This window comes from Pongo pygmaeus, chromosome 10, assembly GCF_028885625.2.
Source record: "Pongo pygmaeus isolate AG05252 chromosome 10, NHGRI_mPonPyg2-v2.0_pri, whole genome shotgun sequence".
In the NCBI taxonomy this organism is placed as follows: Eukaryota; Metazoa; Chordata; class Mammalia; order Primates; family Hominidae; genus Pongo; species Pongo pygmaeus.
Window position 1 is genome coordinate 87,921,853 of NC_072383.2, and position 14,767 is coordinate 87,936,619.

General features: G+C 36.4%; 1 protein-coding gene across 6 annotated transcripts in view; it reads right to left on the reverse strand.

Moving 5' to 3' along the window:
* Nucleotides 1-14,767, reverse strand: part of ATP2B1 (ATPase plasma membrane Ca2+ transporting 1) — an 87,811-nt gene that overhangs the window by 14,989 nt on the left and 58,055 nt on the right. For all 6 annotated transcript variants that reach the window (XM_063646549.1, XM_063646545.1, XM_063646546.1 and 3 more), the window contains exons 12-18: nucleotides 13,801-14,038; nucleotides 8,164-8,343; nucleotides 7,392-7,479; nucleotides 6,909-7,015; nucleotides 1,146-1,337; nucleotides 703-916; nucleotides 34-245 (exon numbers count right to left, since the gene is read on the reverse strand). In XM_063646549.1, coding sequence (XP_063502619.1) covers nucleotides 34-245; nucleotides 703-916; nucleotides 1,146-1,337; nucleotides 6,909-7,015; nucleotides 7,392-7,479; nucleotides 8,164-8,343; nucleotides 13,801-14,038 — 1,231 coding nt within the window. The remainder of the gene's footprint in view (nucleotides 1-33; nucleotides 246-702; nucleotides 917-1,145; nucleotides 1,338-6,908; nucleotides 7,016-7,391; nucleotides 7,480-8,163; nucleotides 8,344-13,800; nucleotides 14,039-14,767) is intronic.

A 14,767-nucleotide genomic window follows, 5' to 3' on the forward strand; every position in this document is an offset into this window, starting at 1 on the left:
GCAAATTTGAAACTATCTTTTCCAGTTACCCACCTGTACCACAAAAGTGCCTAAAACAATTGTGCAGAAGATGGCATTGTTAAAGATTCCTTCAAATACATTTCTTTCACCATGAATTTTCCGGGCATTTATTTCGTTGAAAAGTTGCATCAGCACAAAGGTATTAAAAACAATAGTATAATGTTCTGAAGGAGGAGCATGCAAAGGAGCATTTCTTCCACTATCAATGTCAAAAAACTTTTCTCCTGAAAGAATGAAAAATGACTATTTTGTAATTATCATACCAAATAAGATTTCAAGGAGGTATACAAATTAAAACTTAGCTAGACCTTTTATTTGATCTGAAATGGCAGCATGGAAGGAGCTAGAGAAACCTGGGATTATCTAGTACAACTCTTTTGTTTTATAGGCAAGGAAACAGAAGCTCCCAAAACTATGGTGATAATCTCAGGATCACATATCTAAATTAGTGGAGAGCCAGGATAAGACATCAGGACTGTTTATTCTCCTGTTTATTCTACTATCTAGCTTATTGTCTCCCCAAATTTACTAAGCACTCACTGATTAAGAAGAAATTAAAGATAAATGGGAAGTCAGGAATAGAATTTAGGCTCTTGAAAATGTGTAACATTATAACATCTTGAATGATTAGCTTGGAAAAGAAACAATTAACTGAAGCTTTATTAGACACTGAATTCTTACCAGCAAATAAGAGTGTAAAGACTACTACAAGTTGATAGAATGCATGACCCAAAATATTCTTCATCATTGTACGTGAGATGAGAGGCTTATTTCTACCATAAGGTTTCCGAAGCAAGAGAGACTCAGTGGGTGGTTCCGTTGCCAGAGCCAGGGAAGCGAGTGTATCCATTATGAGGTTTACCCACAGCATCTGCACAGCCTTAAGCGGTGAGTCCTAGAAAAGATATGTTTCCTAATAGACATTCACAACTACTCAGGGGCTCAGCAATTCTCAGGAAGCCTTTAGGGTTTAAAAACTTGAGAAACAGAACAGGATTATATTTTTATATTAACTAACCTAAAATATTAAGCTTCAGCTTAAATATTAAGTATTTTTTAAAAGGCATTTAATATACTTTTTAAATTTAAAGTAAACAAGTTTTGATAGACAAGTCATCACCTACTTGAGTAATGCAGGCGCCCGTAAAAGCAACAATCACTGCCACTACATTAACAGTAAGTTGGAACTGAAGGAATTTTGAGATGCTGTCATAGACATTTCGTCCCCACATAACTGCTTTAACAATGCTTGTAAAGTTGTCATCTGTGAGAATAATATCGGATGCTTCTTTAGCTACATCAGTTCCAGCAATACCCTGTTAAAAAAAATTTTGTGAATTAGACTAAATGTTTTAAGTATAACTTTCAAATAGTCAAAAAATACACACTTAATAAACAAAAAGTTTACCATTATACCTAATAAATATTACTTAAATTTACATTAAAAGAAGGTAACAGAGTTATTCCAAGATATTACTAGGAAAGACATTCTGGTTTAGCAGAAATCAAACAAAGAATGAAGTATTAAAAATAAGGTTCAAGTTGGGTTAAAAATGGAGGAATGAACAAAGACATTACCCAAGTTCCTTCCAAAAGCCACACAAAAAGGTATCTATTAATAAAAAGCAAACAAACTCTATGAAGACAGTTAGAGGAAAAGGAGATTCTACCAAAAAAAAAAAAAAAAAACCCACAAAACCTTACAGGCTAGAAAGCAGATAGCCAAATGGTAAGTAACTCAGCAGACACAAGAAAGCTGAATCCTAATCCAAGTGTAGAGAAAGTAGAAGTAGCTCCCCCTTTCCCCCCGACAACAGAACCCCCGTCAGCTCCGGACTTGGCAGATTTACGTGGCACTGGAAGTAGGGGTGAAGCTAGGAATAAAAAAAGGAAGATCTCTTGAAAGTCTACTGAAGACGCATTTAGAAGCTTCAAACTAATAACAATGTCATCAACAGGAGAATGGGGTAATTAATAAATTGTGGATTAATAAAATGAGTGAATTACAACTATATTAACATAAATGATCTCACAAACACAATGCTGAATAAAGAAGATGAACTCAACACATAATGTATGACTCTTCCGTACAAAGTTCAAAAACAGGCAAAAGGAATAATCTTCAGGATACTGGTTATCTTTGCAGATAGACAAGGCAGTAATCAGAAGGGAGTAGGATTCACTAAAAAATTATCAAAAAGCTTATCCTCATGAACCTTGCCACGAGCCGAAAGCGTTCCCCAAATTCATGTGTTGGAAACGTAATCTCCAATCAACCAAGTGCAGACATAGAAACTCAGAGGTGATATCATGATGAAGGCTCTGCCCTCATGTATGGATTAATATCATTATTTTGGGAGTGATTTCATTATCAAGAGTGACATCGTTATAAAGGTGAGTTTGACCCCCTCTTGCTTTTGTGCTCACGTGTGGTGTTCTCATGCCCTTCTCCCATGACATGACACAGCATGAAGGCCCTCACCAGATGCTGGCACCCTGGCTCTTGGATTTACTCACTTCCAGAACCTCAAGTCAAATAAACTTTTATTGTTCATGAATTATTAAGTCTTAGATATTCTGTTATCGCAATACAAAATGGACTAAGACAAACCCTTTCTCAGCAAGCAGATGGAGAAGATGACTCCACCAGATAAGGGAATAAACCAAAGAAGATGATGCCACCGAATTCATGAAGTACAAGATCCAACACAAAGGAGAGATAAAGAAAATCCTCAGGTATGGAGACCAAGAAGACAGCTGTGCAGCAAGGCTAGCAAACAGCGAGTGCAGATTAAAGCACGTTGAAAGATGTTGAGAGACCTATCTCTTAGAAACTAAAACTGGTAAGAGTGCTAAAGGTCTCTGATGTATGCAACAGAGAATTTGGGGATGAATTAGTTAAGTACATAGAAAAACTAAGCCAAAAAAATTCAAACAAACCAAATAAAAATTAAAAGAAAGCAAGTAAAAGACAACAAATTATAGGGAACATAAAAAGCTGTGTAAGGAAGGAAAAGTAATTACAGTAGACCACACAGATCAGGTTGAAACAGCATTTGCAGTCACAGTAAGGACTGAATATTGATCAAATCTAAATTATGATATAACTCTGCTGGCAGATGATGGGATAGGTAGTGAGCATGAAGGTATATGGGGTGAATGTGGTCTATATGCTTGTGAAAGCATTAAGTCTTCATCTTCATTAATGAAAGTCAGTAGTTAAAGCCTTATATTAAAAAAATCAAAAAGCACCAGAATCATGTGATTTAGAGAGATAAAGGTACATAACTAAGGAAAAGCAGCAGCTAAAACAGTTTCCTTTGGGAGCCAAAAATTTGGTATGTGGCAGGGAACTTGCTTTTAAGTCTTATAGAACTACCTGACCTTTTAAATGCTACGCATACATTGTTTTGATAAACACGAAGTTCAGATGAAACCTTTCTCAAAATACTCAATGAAAAAACAATCTTATTTTAGAATCTTAGTCTCCAGCTCCCAATGTGAATATTTTACTTTTAATGTCCCACTTTTTTTTTTTTTTTGAGACAGAGTCTCGCTCTATTGCCCAGGCTGGAGTGCAGTGGCGCGATCTCAGCTCACTGCAAGCTCTGCCTTCTGGGTTCATGCCATTCTCCTGCCTCAGCCTCCGGAGTAGCTGAGATTACAGGCACACATCACCACACCCACTATTTTGTATTTTTAGTAGAGACAGGGTTTTACCATGTTGGCGAGACTGGTCTCGAACTCCTGACCTCAAGAGATCCACCCACCTCGGCCTCCCAAAGTGCTGGGATTACAGGTGTGAGCCACCGTGCCTGGCCAATATCCCATATATTAAACACACTTAAACTCAATGGGATTTCTTGATTCTCATCATACCCATATTATACAAATGCAAATCTCACCATTCCCTTGCTCAAAATCCTTAAAATTTCTAAAAGTAACTCTATGGTGTTAATTGGTATTCAAATAAAAACTAGTTCTATGATGAAACAAGTCTGGAAAACTTTCAATCACAAAAGGTTAAACTGCTTTTTAAAAATTAGCTTCTAGGAGTCATATGATATCACATAGTGAGTCTCTAAACTTACTTCATCAGAAATAGGCTTGGCAAATGTTCATCTACAGGATAAGAGAAAAAATATTCCTTATCATGGCATTCAAGGCCTTTTTAATGTGGCCCCCTGTGAATTCTTCTAGCTTCGTATCTCATTACAGCACCGCAACCTCTTCTAGTTAGATTGAACAACTTGTACATAATTCACTGATGAATGAGGGCCTCTTGGTTCCTCTCCTTCCCTCAGCTGAACTGGCACCTCTTCCAGAAAACCTTTCCCAGTCTCTACAGGCAGAGTCAAGGACTTCTGCCTGAGACACCTGTCACTGTCCTGTGATTATTTCCATGTGCTGTGAATTTTTAGGAGACAGCAACTCTTCACTTCTAATGTTCCTGGACTGGAATACTGGACACAGTCTCAATACTTGGAGTCCCGCATTAATCCAAATAAAGTTTAAAATAAAAGTATTTTAATTACCTTAGGTTATACTACCATAGATGTATCTGATTATTGGATTACACCATGAGATTCAGTCTTTGATGATAGCAGTATCTCCATACATGGTTAACTAATTTTTGGCAAGAATAATATCATGTGACAAGGATTCTCTCCTTTGACCAAAACTTGCTATGTAGATAATTGTTATACTGTATTATTTAGGGAATCATGACAAGAAAAAGTCTGCGCATGTTCACTACAGATGCAACCATCCATATTTTTGTCCCGAATATTTTCGATCCACAGTTGCTTGATTCTGCGGATGCAGAATCCATGGATACAAAGGGTCAAACACACAAGCAGAACACACACTTTATCTATAGATCAACAAATCAAGAAAGTATGCTCTAAAATGCTATATCTGCCTGAAAAACAGGAGATACATTTAGAAAGAAATTATCAACAGCGATTTCTTGTAACTAAAAAAAACCTCTAAGACAATACGTTTGTCTTTAAGTTTTAACTGTACAAATGCAAAACCAAAGTAAATTCAAGCTTAAACAAGAGTAGTTTCAAGTCCAAGCTACCAAGCACTTACAGTTTCTCTCTGTTTTTAAACTAAATTTATTTATTTATTTGAGACAGTCTCGCTCTGTCACCTAGGCTGGAGTGCAGTGGTGCCATCTTGGCTCACTGCAGCCTGCGCCTCCTGGGTTCAAGTGATTCTCATGCCTCAGCCTTCCAAATAGTTGGGATTACAGGCACGACCACCACACCCAGCTAATTTTTGTATTTTTTTTTTTTTTTTCAAGTAGAGATGGGGTTTTGCCATGTTGGCCATGCTGTTCTTGAACACCTGACCTTATGTGATCCGCCCGCCTCAGCCTCCCAAAGTGCTGGGATTACAGGTGTAAGCCATCATGGCCAGCCTGTTTTTGAACTAAATTTAGACTTTTGATGTTATCATTAAAAAAAAAAAAAAAAAAAAAAAGTGGTACAACTGGGCCTAAAACTGTGAAGAGCTTAAAAAACACTAACCAACCAGCCATTGTATTGTGTATTTGTTTGATTATATTTACCTGTATTTATTTAAAGCCCATCGTATCTGTCTTACATTCAAGTTTTGGAAAGAAAGCTTTTTTTATTTTAAAATTCATTTTACATAACTGCCTTTCTGGTCAGCTGTCAGAATGTAAATAGCAATAAGAATCCTGCTAAATGCTCAAGAGCAGCAGTGAGTGATCCTATGTTCCTAAAGGGAATGAGCCTGTTTGCCTAGAGCAAAAGGAAGAGCACTTAATTATTCCATAGACCTCTTCAGCTATGCTTCACATGTCTTCAGAAGCTCCTACCAATGCAGCTGCCAACCATTTAAATTTGGGATGGGGTAGGGCGGGGGATCTTTGGATTCACTGCTTTTGATTGAGGGAAATTTACCCATAGTTTCCTTTCCTCATCTCTCTCACTCCTGTTGAAAGGCTGCCACCATGGTAGATCTTCTAAATTTCCATTTTAGCAGCAAAATATCAGGGGGACAAATTATGCAAATAAACATTTGTACACAAAAACAATCTCTCATCTGAAAACCTTAGGGCCAGATTGTGATTTGGAATTCAGTCTCTCATAGTTTGGAAAGATAATGAGACACATAACCTTATATCTCAATTTTCCCAAAAGAGCTTAGCACCCCATAAAAATCACATTAAAATCTCCACAATGGCTATGAATATTCACACTAAGTAGGACAAATAACAGCCTCACATCAGTTCAGAACAAATTTTGCAATCAAATGAGTCTGCTGCAAAATTTAGGTTAAAAATTTCAGTTTCCTGATAGTTCTAGATTTGAGAATTGTGATTATGAACCAGTATTTTCCAAAAATAAAATGAAACTCAAAGAAAATAAAATACTTAAATTGAGGACTTTGGGGAAAACAAGTAGGTAGGATTTTTTCAATCAAAAAAGATTATATATAAAATGATGGTATTCAATTACTTTTTAAATAACTGAAGAGTAACTGAGTAGATGAATGGAAGAGTTTCAATTATATTTTTAATTTAAATACAAACAAATGTTCTAAGCCTGTGTCCTGCGTAAAAGGGTTATTAAAAGCTTCAGGTAAGTTGACAGACATTAAAAAATTAACAGAATACAAAGCCAACATACAATATTATTAAATTGTTCAAAAGAAACAATCTAGTCAGATTTCATGACATCAAATAAAGCTAATGCATAAACGAATTAGACTTATAAACCAATTTAGGCATATTAATTATCCTTCAAACTAATCTTGAGGGACAGTGTTTAAAATCCATAGTAATTTAGTCAACAAACAAACAAACAAACCAGTCAGTAAATTACATTTGGATATTTGAATGAGTAAATTCTTACCATTGCAAATCCAACATCTGCTTTCTTTAGTGCTGGGCCATCATTTGTACCATCACCAGTCACAGCTACAACCTGGCGTTGGTCTGAGACAGTGCTGTCAATTATACCTTAAATACAAGCAAATATTTGTGTTATAAAAACATTACTCTTTAATAAGATGATTCTGAAGAATATCCTGACTAGTCGGTTTTATAGACTGAAGGTTAAAAATAAATAAACAAACATAAAAATGGAAATTGCTTAGATGTTGGGTGAGAACCTACTTCAGAAACTATGGGTATATTCAGACCAATATCCTGTTTTAAACACTTAAGATAATCACTTAAGAACACAATTTACCTAAGGTATCAAAGGAAATGTATTTAGATTTTATTAAAACAGATGATATCCATGACTCAATCTAATAATCAGTTATTACTATTTTGGGAAGCAGAACACATTTCTGTATTAAGAAATTGTGAAATAACTGAAAAATCTACTTACCTTTAACCAGTGTATGCTTATCAGTAGGAGATGATCTTGCAAGTACTCGAAGCTTTGGCCAAATCTTGTCTATCCTCTCTTGCTCAATCTATAAGTGTTTATCAAAGTTAAAATATGCCCAAACATAGTTTCTTAAATCCTAATGAGCTATCTGGCATATTTATCAGTAGCTCTCAAAGTGTGGTCCACAGAACAATCAGAAACTCCTGGGAACTTGTTAGAAACGTGAATTCTTGGGCATGGACCCAGATATCTTAGCGAACACTGTGGGGCAGGCCCAGCAATCTGTGTTTTAATAATCTTGCTAGGTGACTTTGATGCATACTCAAGTTTAAAAGCCACTGTTTTTTATATATCATTATAAGACCAAATTTAAAAAATCCCCCTACTGCCTATGAAAATAGAACTTCCTTAATTTAGCATAAGAAGTTCAGAGAGTTTGGGGTCCCCTAAAATATGCTCCATATCAGCCTTTCCAACCCATCTCCCATTACTCCCTTATACATACTGTACTTCTGAAATTGGCCTAGATTCACTGCCACTACTTTCATATAGCATTCATAGCAAGAAATGCTTATTCCCTTTAGTACCAATTTATTAACTTCTCTCTTTTATCCCTTAGAACACTAGAATTTTGCTTCCTAAGGTATAGACTGCATTTATTTCATGCATGGTGCCTAACATAGTGCATATTCAATATGTGTTTGTTGAATTAATTTCCTAATATATTAAACATCTGTCAACCAAAAACAAAATAATAATAAATCTTTACCTCTCCTTTTTCATTTCGTATTCTTCTGTTAAAATCTTTACCTTCTAGGCACAGAAAATCTTCCCCAGGATGTAAAATACCACATTTGGTAGCAATGGCCCGAGCAGTATTAATATTATCACCAGTGACCATCCGCACAGTAATTCCAGCCCTCTGACACTTTTTAATTGCATCTGGCACCTGGTTTACATTAAAAAAAAAAAAAAATTACAAAGTTAATTTGGTATTTTTAGAGGGAAAAATATTTCACTGCACACAACTGCATTACTTTATAGTCCCTCAAATGATGACAATGATACAATGACTTAATAATGATTGATTTCATTTCCAATACTCAACATTTCTTGCACTATTTTCAATAATCTCTTTCCAATTCCACTGCCAGACTTAGCTCAGGCTTCGTTTTCAGTTGTCATCTACTAATTTGTTTGCAGTATTTATTTACAGAAGGCTTTTTAAAGCACCCTTTCCCCCAGCAACCATTAAGCAATTCTTTTCTGGTTGGCTTTCTACCCTTCTGGTTTTACTACCCAGATTACACTAGTAAAATGTTGGTATTCTTTCGTTTAGGGTTAAGGGTGGCTCACAATCCATATCTTTTAAGTGTTACCTTACCTACTCCCATACCTTCAATTTCCATCTAATTCCATCATATTCTAATGACTTTAGAATCCACATCCTGCCCCTACCTCACTGTAAGAGGAGTCATAGTTCCACCTGAAAAGTGGGTATCGATTCAGGTGTCTAAAAGTGAAACCATGCTTCCTTTACCTATCTAGCAGAAACCTAAGAGTCACCTGTACCTCTTCTTTCAGCTCTCTTATCCTACATCCTTAGAAGCCAGTTAAGTCCTGTGGATTCTACTTCAAACTTGCCCTGCATCATGTCTCTGTTGCTTGTTGCCCAACCTACTGCAGAGGCTTTTTAATTGGTACCCTGCCTTTAAGTTTGTTCCTCCTTTAAAACATATGATATACTTGATGGTAGAGTTTTTTATTTTATTTTTTAAACAGAAATACACTTTCTTAAAATATATGATGATTCCTCAGCTGTTACACACAAACCACAAAGTTCTCAGTATAACAGAATCACTGTTTGTGCCTGTGCTACTACAGTTCCTTTCACCTAGAAAATCTTTTCCTGCTTTTCTATAACCAGAAAATCCACATGGATCCTACTGGAGCAGGGGTTGCAAATTAAAATGCCTACAGGATCATGGAGGTAACATACATAAAGAAAATATGCTGAAAATGACAAACCCCCGAGACAAATGCCTAATGAAAGAGCTATTTAGCTCTAGCCTATTTCTGCCATGATGGAATGAGAGCCCAATGTTAACAGAACCTGTAACTGCAAAAGAAAGAAACACAGATTTGTGCGTAATCTCTTCATACTTAAATGTTTCTAACTCCCCCTGCCCAACAAAGATAACCTGACTGAAGGCTAACTTTGGACTGCAGCCTAGCTGTTTGTGAAGTCTATCCTAAATCCAGTGTAAATCTAACTTATCTGGAGCTTTCTTGGTCTACCTAGACAAAACTGCACCTTCATCTTATATATATATACCTCTATTACAGGTCATTAAGTCATACTATAGTTATTGTTTACCTGAATCTTCAATGAGCTTCTTGAAGGTAGGACCTTTACCTTATCTTTGCATCACCAATACCTAGTATACCTTTTGTTCATTTAACAAATAAGCACCAGGCATGTAACTGGAGCTAAGTATTTACTGAACTGCTGAATTAAATATCTTTGGGATAATAGCAAGGTACATTTTCTAAGGGGTGTACATTCCAGACAAGGTACTTTTTTTTTTTTAAAGATGGATCTCACTCCATCACCCAGGATAAAGTACAGGGGTACAATGTTGATTCACTGCAAACTCTGCCTCCCAGGCTCAAGTGATCCTCCCACCTCAGCCTCCTGAGTAGCTGGGATCACAGGTACACACCACCATGCACAGCTAATTTTTTGTATTTTTGGTAGAGATGGGGTTTCACCATGTTGCCCAGGCTGGTCTTGAACTCCTGAGCTCAGGCGATCTGTCTGCCTCAGCCTCCCAAAGTAATGGGATTATAGGTATGAGCCACCATGCCCGGCCCAGGGTACCATGTTTTAAAACATGTATGCAATGTAATTAATTGTAATTTAAATACATATTTATCTATAAGTTTTAAGATTTACATCATAAAAGTTATTTCCCTCTACCCAGTCAACTCTTAGTGATTCAAATCATTGGAGGGGAACATCACGTGCATTTACTCAAACTAATATTTAGTGAATGCCAGGCACTGTGCTTAGGTCCTAGTGCCAGAGTGATGAGCAAAAGGACAGGGCCTGCTTAGATTATTTTTTCAAAAAAATCAGTATTTGACACTAAAAACACTTGTCTGTTTTATAAATGTATATATCTCCTGTTATCTCATTTGAGATAAAATCTATCTTAAATTTTTATATCTAAGCAGTCCTTGATTAGGTAGTATCCCAGGATCATCTGGACAGGGAAACAATAAGTAAAAGGGAGAAATTGGTCTCAGGTTAAAACTATGTGGCAAATAATACATAAGGAAGGCACACTAACATTTATTAACTGCCTACTAATCATCAGATGCTTTCAGCTTAAAACTCACAAACTATCTCTACTTTTACATATAAGAAACTAAAGCAAGGCCAAGAACTTATACATATGTAATAAAAACTGGATTTGTTCTAGACATCTAATTATTCAAGAATCCCTCCACCAGAACTGCACTGTACAAAATAAACTCAGAGAAAACTGTTTCATATTACATCGTCTCAATTTAGTATGTAAATACCCATCTCATTTTGTGATACTGAAAAACAAGTGCCATTTACATGCTTTAAAAAAGATAAAACTCTCCATCAACTGCAATGCCAAGAGCATGATAACAGACTGATTTGTCTTCCAAAGAATGAAAGTTGCAGATACCCTGATTTCATGTTAAAGTTTAAACCGTAAGTCAATGTAGAGAACTTTGAAAAGCCAGGCACCGTGGTGCATGCCTGTAATTACAGCTATTCAGGAGGCTGAGGTGGGAGGCTGCTTGAGGCCAGGAGTTTGAGGCTGCAGTGCACCATGATCTCCTGCCTGTGAAAAGCCACTGTGTTCCAGCCTGGGCAACATAGGAAGACTCCTTCCTTAAAAAAAACAAAAACAAGACAAAATAAAAAAACAACCTTTGAATGATTCTCCTGTGACCACATGGCAAACATTACCCACCTGGCTATTTTATAAGCATTTGAAATTACAAAACCCCAAACCAAATTTATCTTAATCTCTCAACAGGCTGCTGTTTCTGGTTCTCTTATTACATTGGTAACCCTCTATCATCCACCAAGTTATACAAGTTACAGACTGGTTCTCTAACTTGTATAGAGATGGTTAGCGACCATCTCCTTTATAAGACTTCTAATTGTGACAACCTCTTAGTCATAAAAGCCTTCTTCCCTAGCTACACACTTTCTCTAAATATCTTTAGTTTCATCAGTGATTTCTTCAGACTAGACCACTTTCAGGCTCTGAGGTCCAAATGCTTGACATACATTTGGATGTCTCAGACACCTCAACAATGTCAAAAACGGTATATCCAAACCCAACATATTACTTCCTACTGGTTCTATCTCCACTTACTTTGAAATCATTCCTTTCTTTCCATCTCCTATGCCACAACTGTGGGCCAAGCCATGATCATCTCTTGCCTGGGATCACTGCAATAATCTCATTAGCTTCCCTGCTTCTACTCTTCTTCATCTCTAATTCCTGTCTTATACGTACCCAAAATAGTATTTTAACAACATAAATCATGTCACTTCCCAGCCTGAATTTCAGAAAATTCAGAGCCCTCATAGCCCAGTAAGGCCAGAGATCATCTCGTCTCCCCTTTCTTCTTTACATTTATAGCCACACTGGCCTCTTTTCCACCTTTAAAATAGCTAAATACTTTTCTCACTTTCACTTGCATTTCTCGTTTTGCTTGGAATGCTCTTCTTGCAGCTATTTACATGGCAGACCCACTATGAACCATCAAATTGCATCTCAAATGCCACATCCTCAGAAATTCTTAACGCAGTCTCTCTCCATTACTTTATTTCATTACACTGTGCATATCTTATATAGCCCTTCTGCACTTGTAATTGTCTTCTTTAATGTCATCCCCCCGATATGCCACCCTGCCACCCAGAATATCTTAAGGCCTGTGAGAACAGGGACCAAGTCTTATTCTTCCCAGAATTCATTTTTCACTTGACACGGTGTCCGTGTATCTATCATTCCACCTACTTAGCTGTCTTCTTCCTCTAGAATATAAATCTCAAGCCTATTCTGGTCACTGCAGTACTTCCAGTTCCTAGAAGAGTGCTACACATTAGGTTTTGAATCAATTAGCTGATAAAGTCACTGAACAAAAGTGGTTTTCTGTTAGTGCTTTTATTTATGTTGCTTCTTTGCTCAGAATATACCTAACTGCTCACTCTCTTTCTTGGTTTAGATAATACTTCCTCCTTCTTTAAGAATCAGATCAGGTAATTAACTTGTAGGAAGTCTTACCTGACCCCTCCAGTGTTCAATATAGCACGGTAGTCTTTTAAGCACATGTGTTTTAGACAAAGCTGGTATTTTAACACACTAGGTCTATGCTCTACACATTCTCAATTTTTAAAAATGTATTTTTAAACATGTCTAACACTCTATACATTCTTGATTTTTAAAAATCTGCCAAATAAGAGTAATAATATGCATACCTCATAAAGGTAGACATTTAAAAAAATTACTTGTAAAACACGTGGCTTAAGTATATGGCACACAGTGAGAACTCAATAAAAAGATGCTATTAGGCTAGGTTGGGAACTCGTGTTCTCTGCTCATATAACACGCTCTGTATATATCCAGCAAGGTACTAACATCCTGGGTTGCAATAATCACGTGTTTGGTTCGTCCCACATAAGACAGTAACTTCTTTGAGGCCGGTGATCAGATCTCAAAACTCTTAAGTCTCTAGTACCTTAGGATAGTGCCTGGCACACAGTAGTTGTTCAACAAACTTAAAAAAGGCGAAAAACCAAATAGCAAAAAAAAATTAAAGAGGGAAATCAGTCCAGAGCTGCACGCCATCCAATATGACAACTACTAGCAAGATATTTTAATTTGAATTAAATAAAATTTTAAAATCCTGTCTTTCAGTTGCACTAGCCACTGAAAACTAGAAGTCAGTAATCACACATAGCTAGTGGCTACTGTACTGAACAATATACAGAACATTCCTATTATCACAGAAAGCTCTACTAGACAATGCTAGTCTAGAGACAGTGAAAACAAATAATGGCACCTATTATTTAATTTAAGATGAATAATAACTGAAAATTCTACCCACTTCAAGGCACTGTGCTAGGTTATGGTGCTATGAACACATAGGATCCCAAAGAGAGGCTGTCTTTAAAAACCATAAAAGCTAGCATATGCACTGTAGGTACCATTATTTCATTTATCTTGGGTTCACACAGGAAAAAAAAAATAACAAACACCAAGAATTTTACTAGAAAACTGGTTACAATTAAGGCCTAGGTCCTCTATAGTTATAAGATTCTGCACATGCAGAACACAGAATGTTTCACCACCTCAGGTCTCACAGGATCTTCAATCCCCACAACAGCAATGCATGTAAGGCCGGTGACAATATCATTTTCATTATCCCACTCTGGTTCTGGTTCTCCTGCTGGAAAATCTCTGAATGCAAGACATATGGTTCTCAAGCCTTCTGATGCCATCGGTTCAATCACAGTTTTTACAATATCATCACGGTCCCTTGGTCTGAACACTTTTGCCTCACCATTAGCACTCAAGATTTTGAAACACCTAAAAGGAAATGTTGAATCCAAACATCAATAATTTAAAAAAATAATGGTTAATGCCATTTAAGTGAACTGGCAGGCCTAGAAATCATGGGGTCTGATATCTGGAATTTAGAGAATTACATATAATTCATTTTTATAGACTTAAATTCACTTTTCACCCTCCCCTTTACAAAACAGAACCAATATGTATGGTTCTCATTTGATAGTTCTGCATTTATCAGTTACTCTAGAACTTCTCTAAACCTTCTCTTTTGGAAATGCAGTGCTTTCAAACTTTCATAAAGAATCCCTGGGTGGCAAAGGAGAATAAACTATATACTTCACCATTTGGTACAGAATCAGACATTAGTTTGAAATAATACCAAAATCACGAATGTTTTCTTCTTTTAAGGTAAAAAGCCAAGTGTAGTCAACCCCTTACCTGAGATGTTGTTTCATCACCTACATTGTTTTAACCATGAAAGAAAAAAAATAACTTATTGTTAAAATAAGCATTCTATCAGAATGAGAGTTAATGCCAAAATAGTTATTTTCAGTGACACTACTACCTCTTCTTTCATTACTTAATGAATAAAAATCATACTATATACCTATTTAAAGTTTGTTTTACATAATGCCTCTCTATACTCCTCTCCCTTGATGATGCCATCTCTTCCTGCTTCTAGGGAGGTAATTCCCAAATCCACATCTTCCGTTTTGTTTTTCAAAGCTTTCCATCACTGCTGAAAAA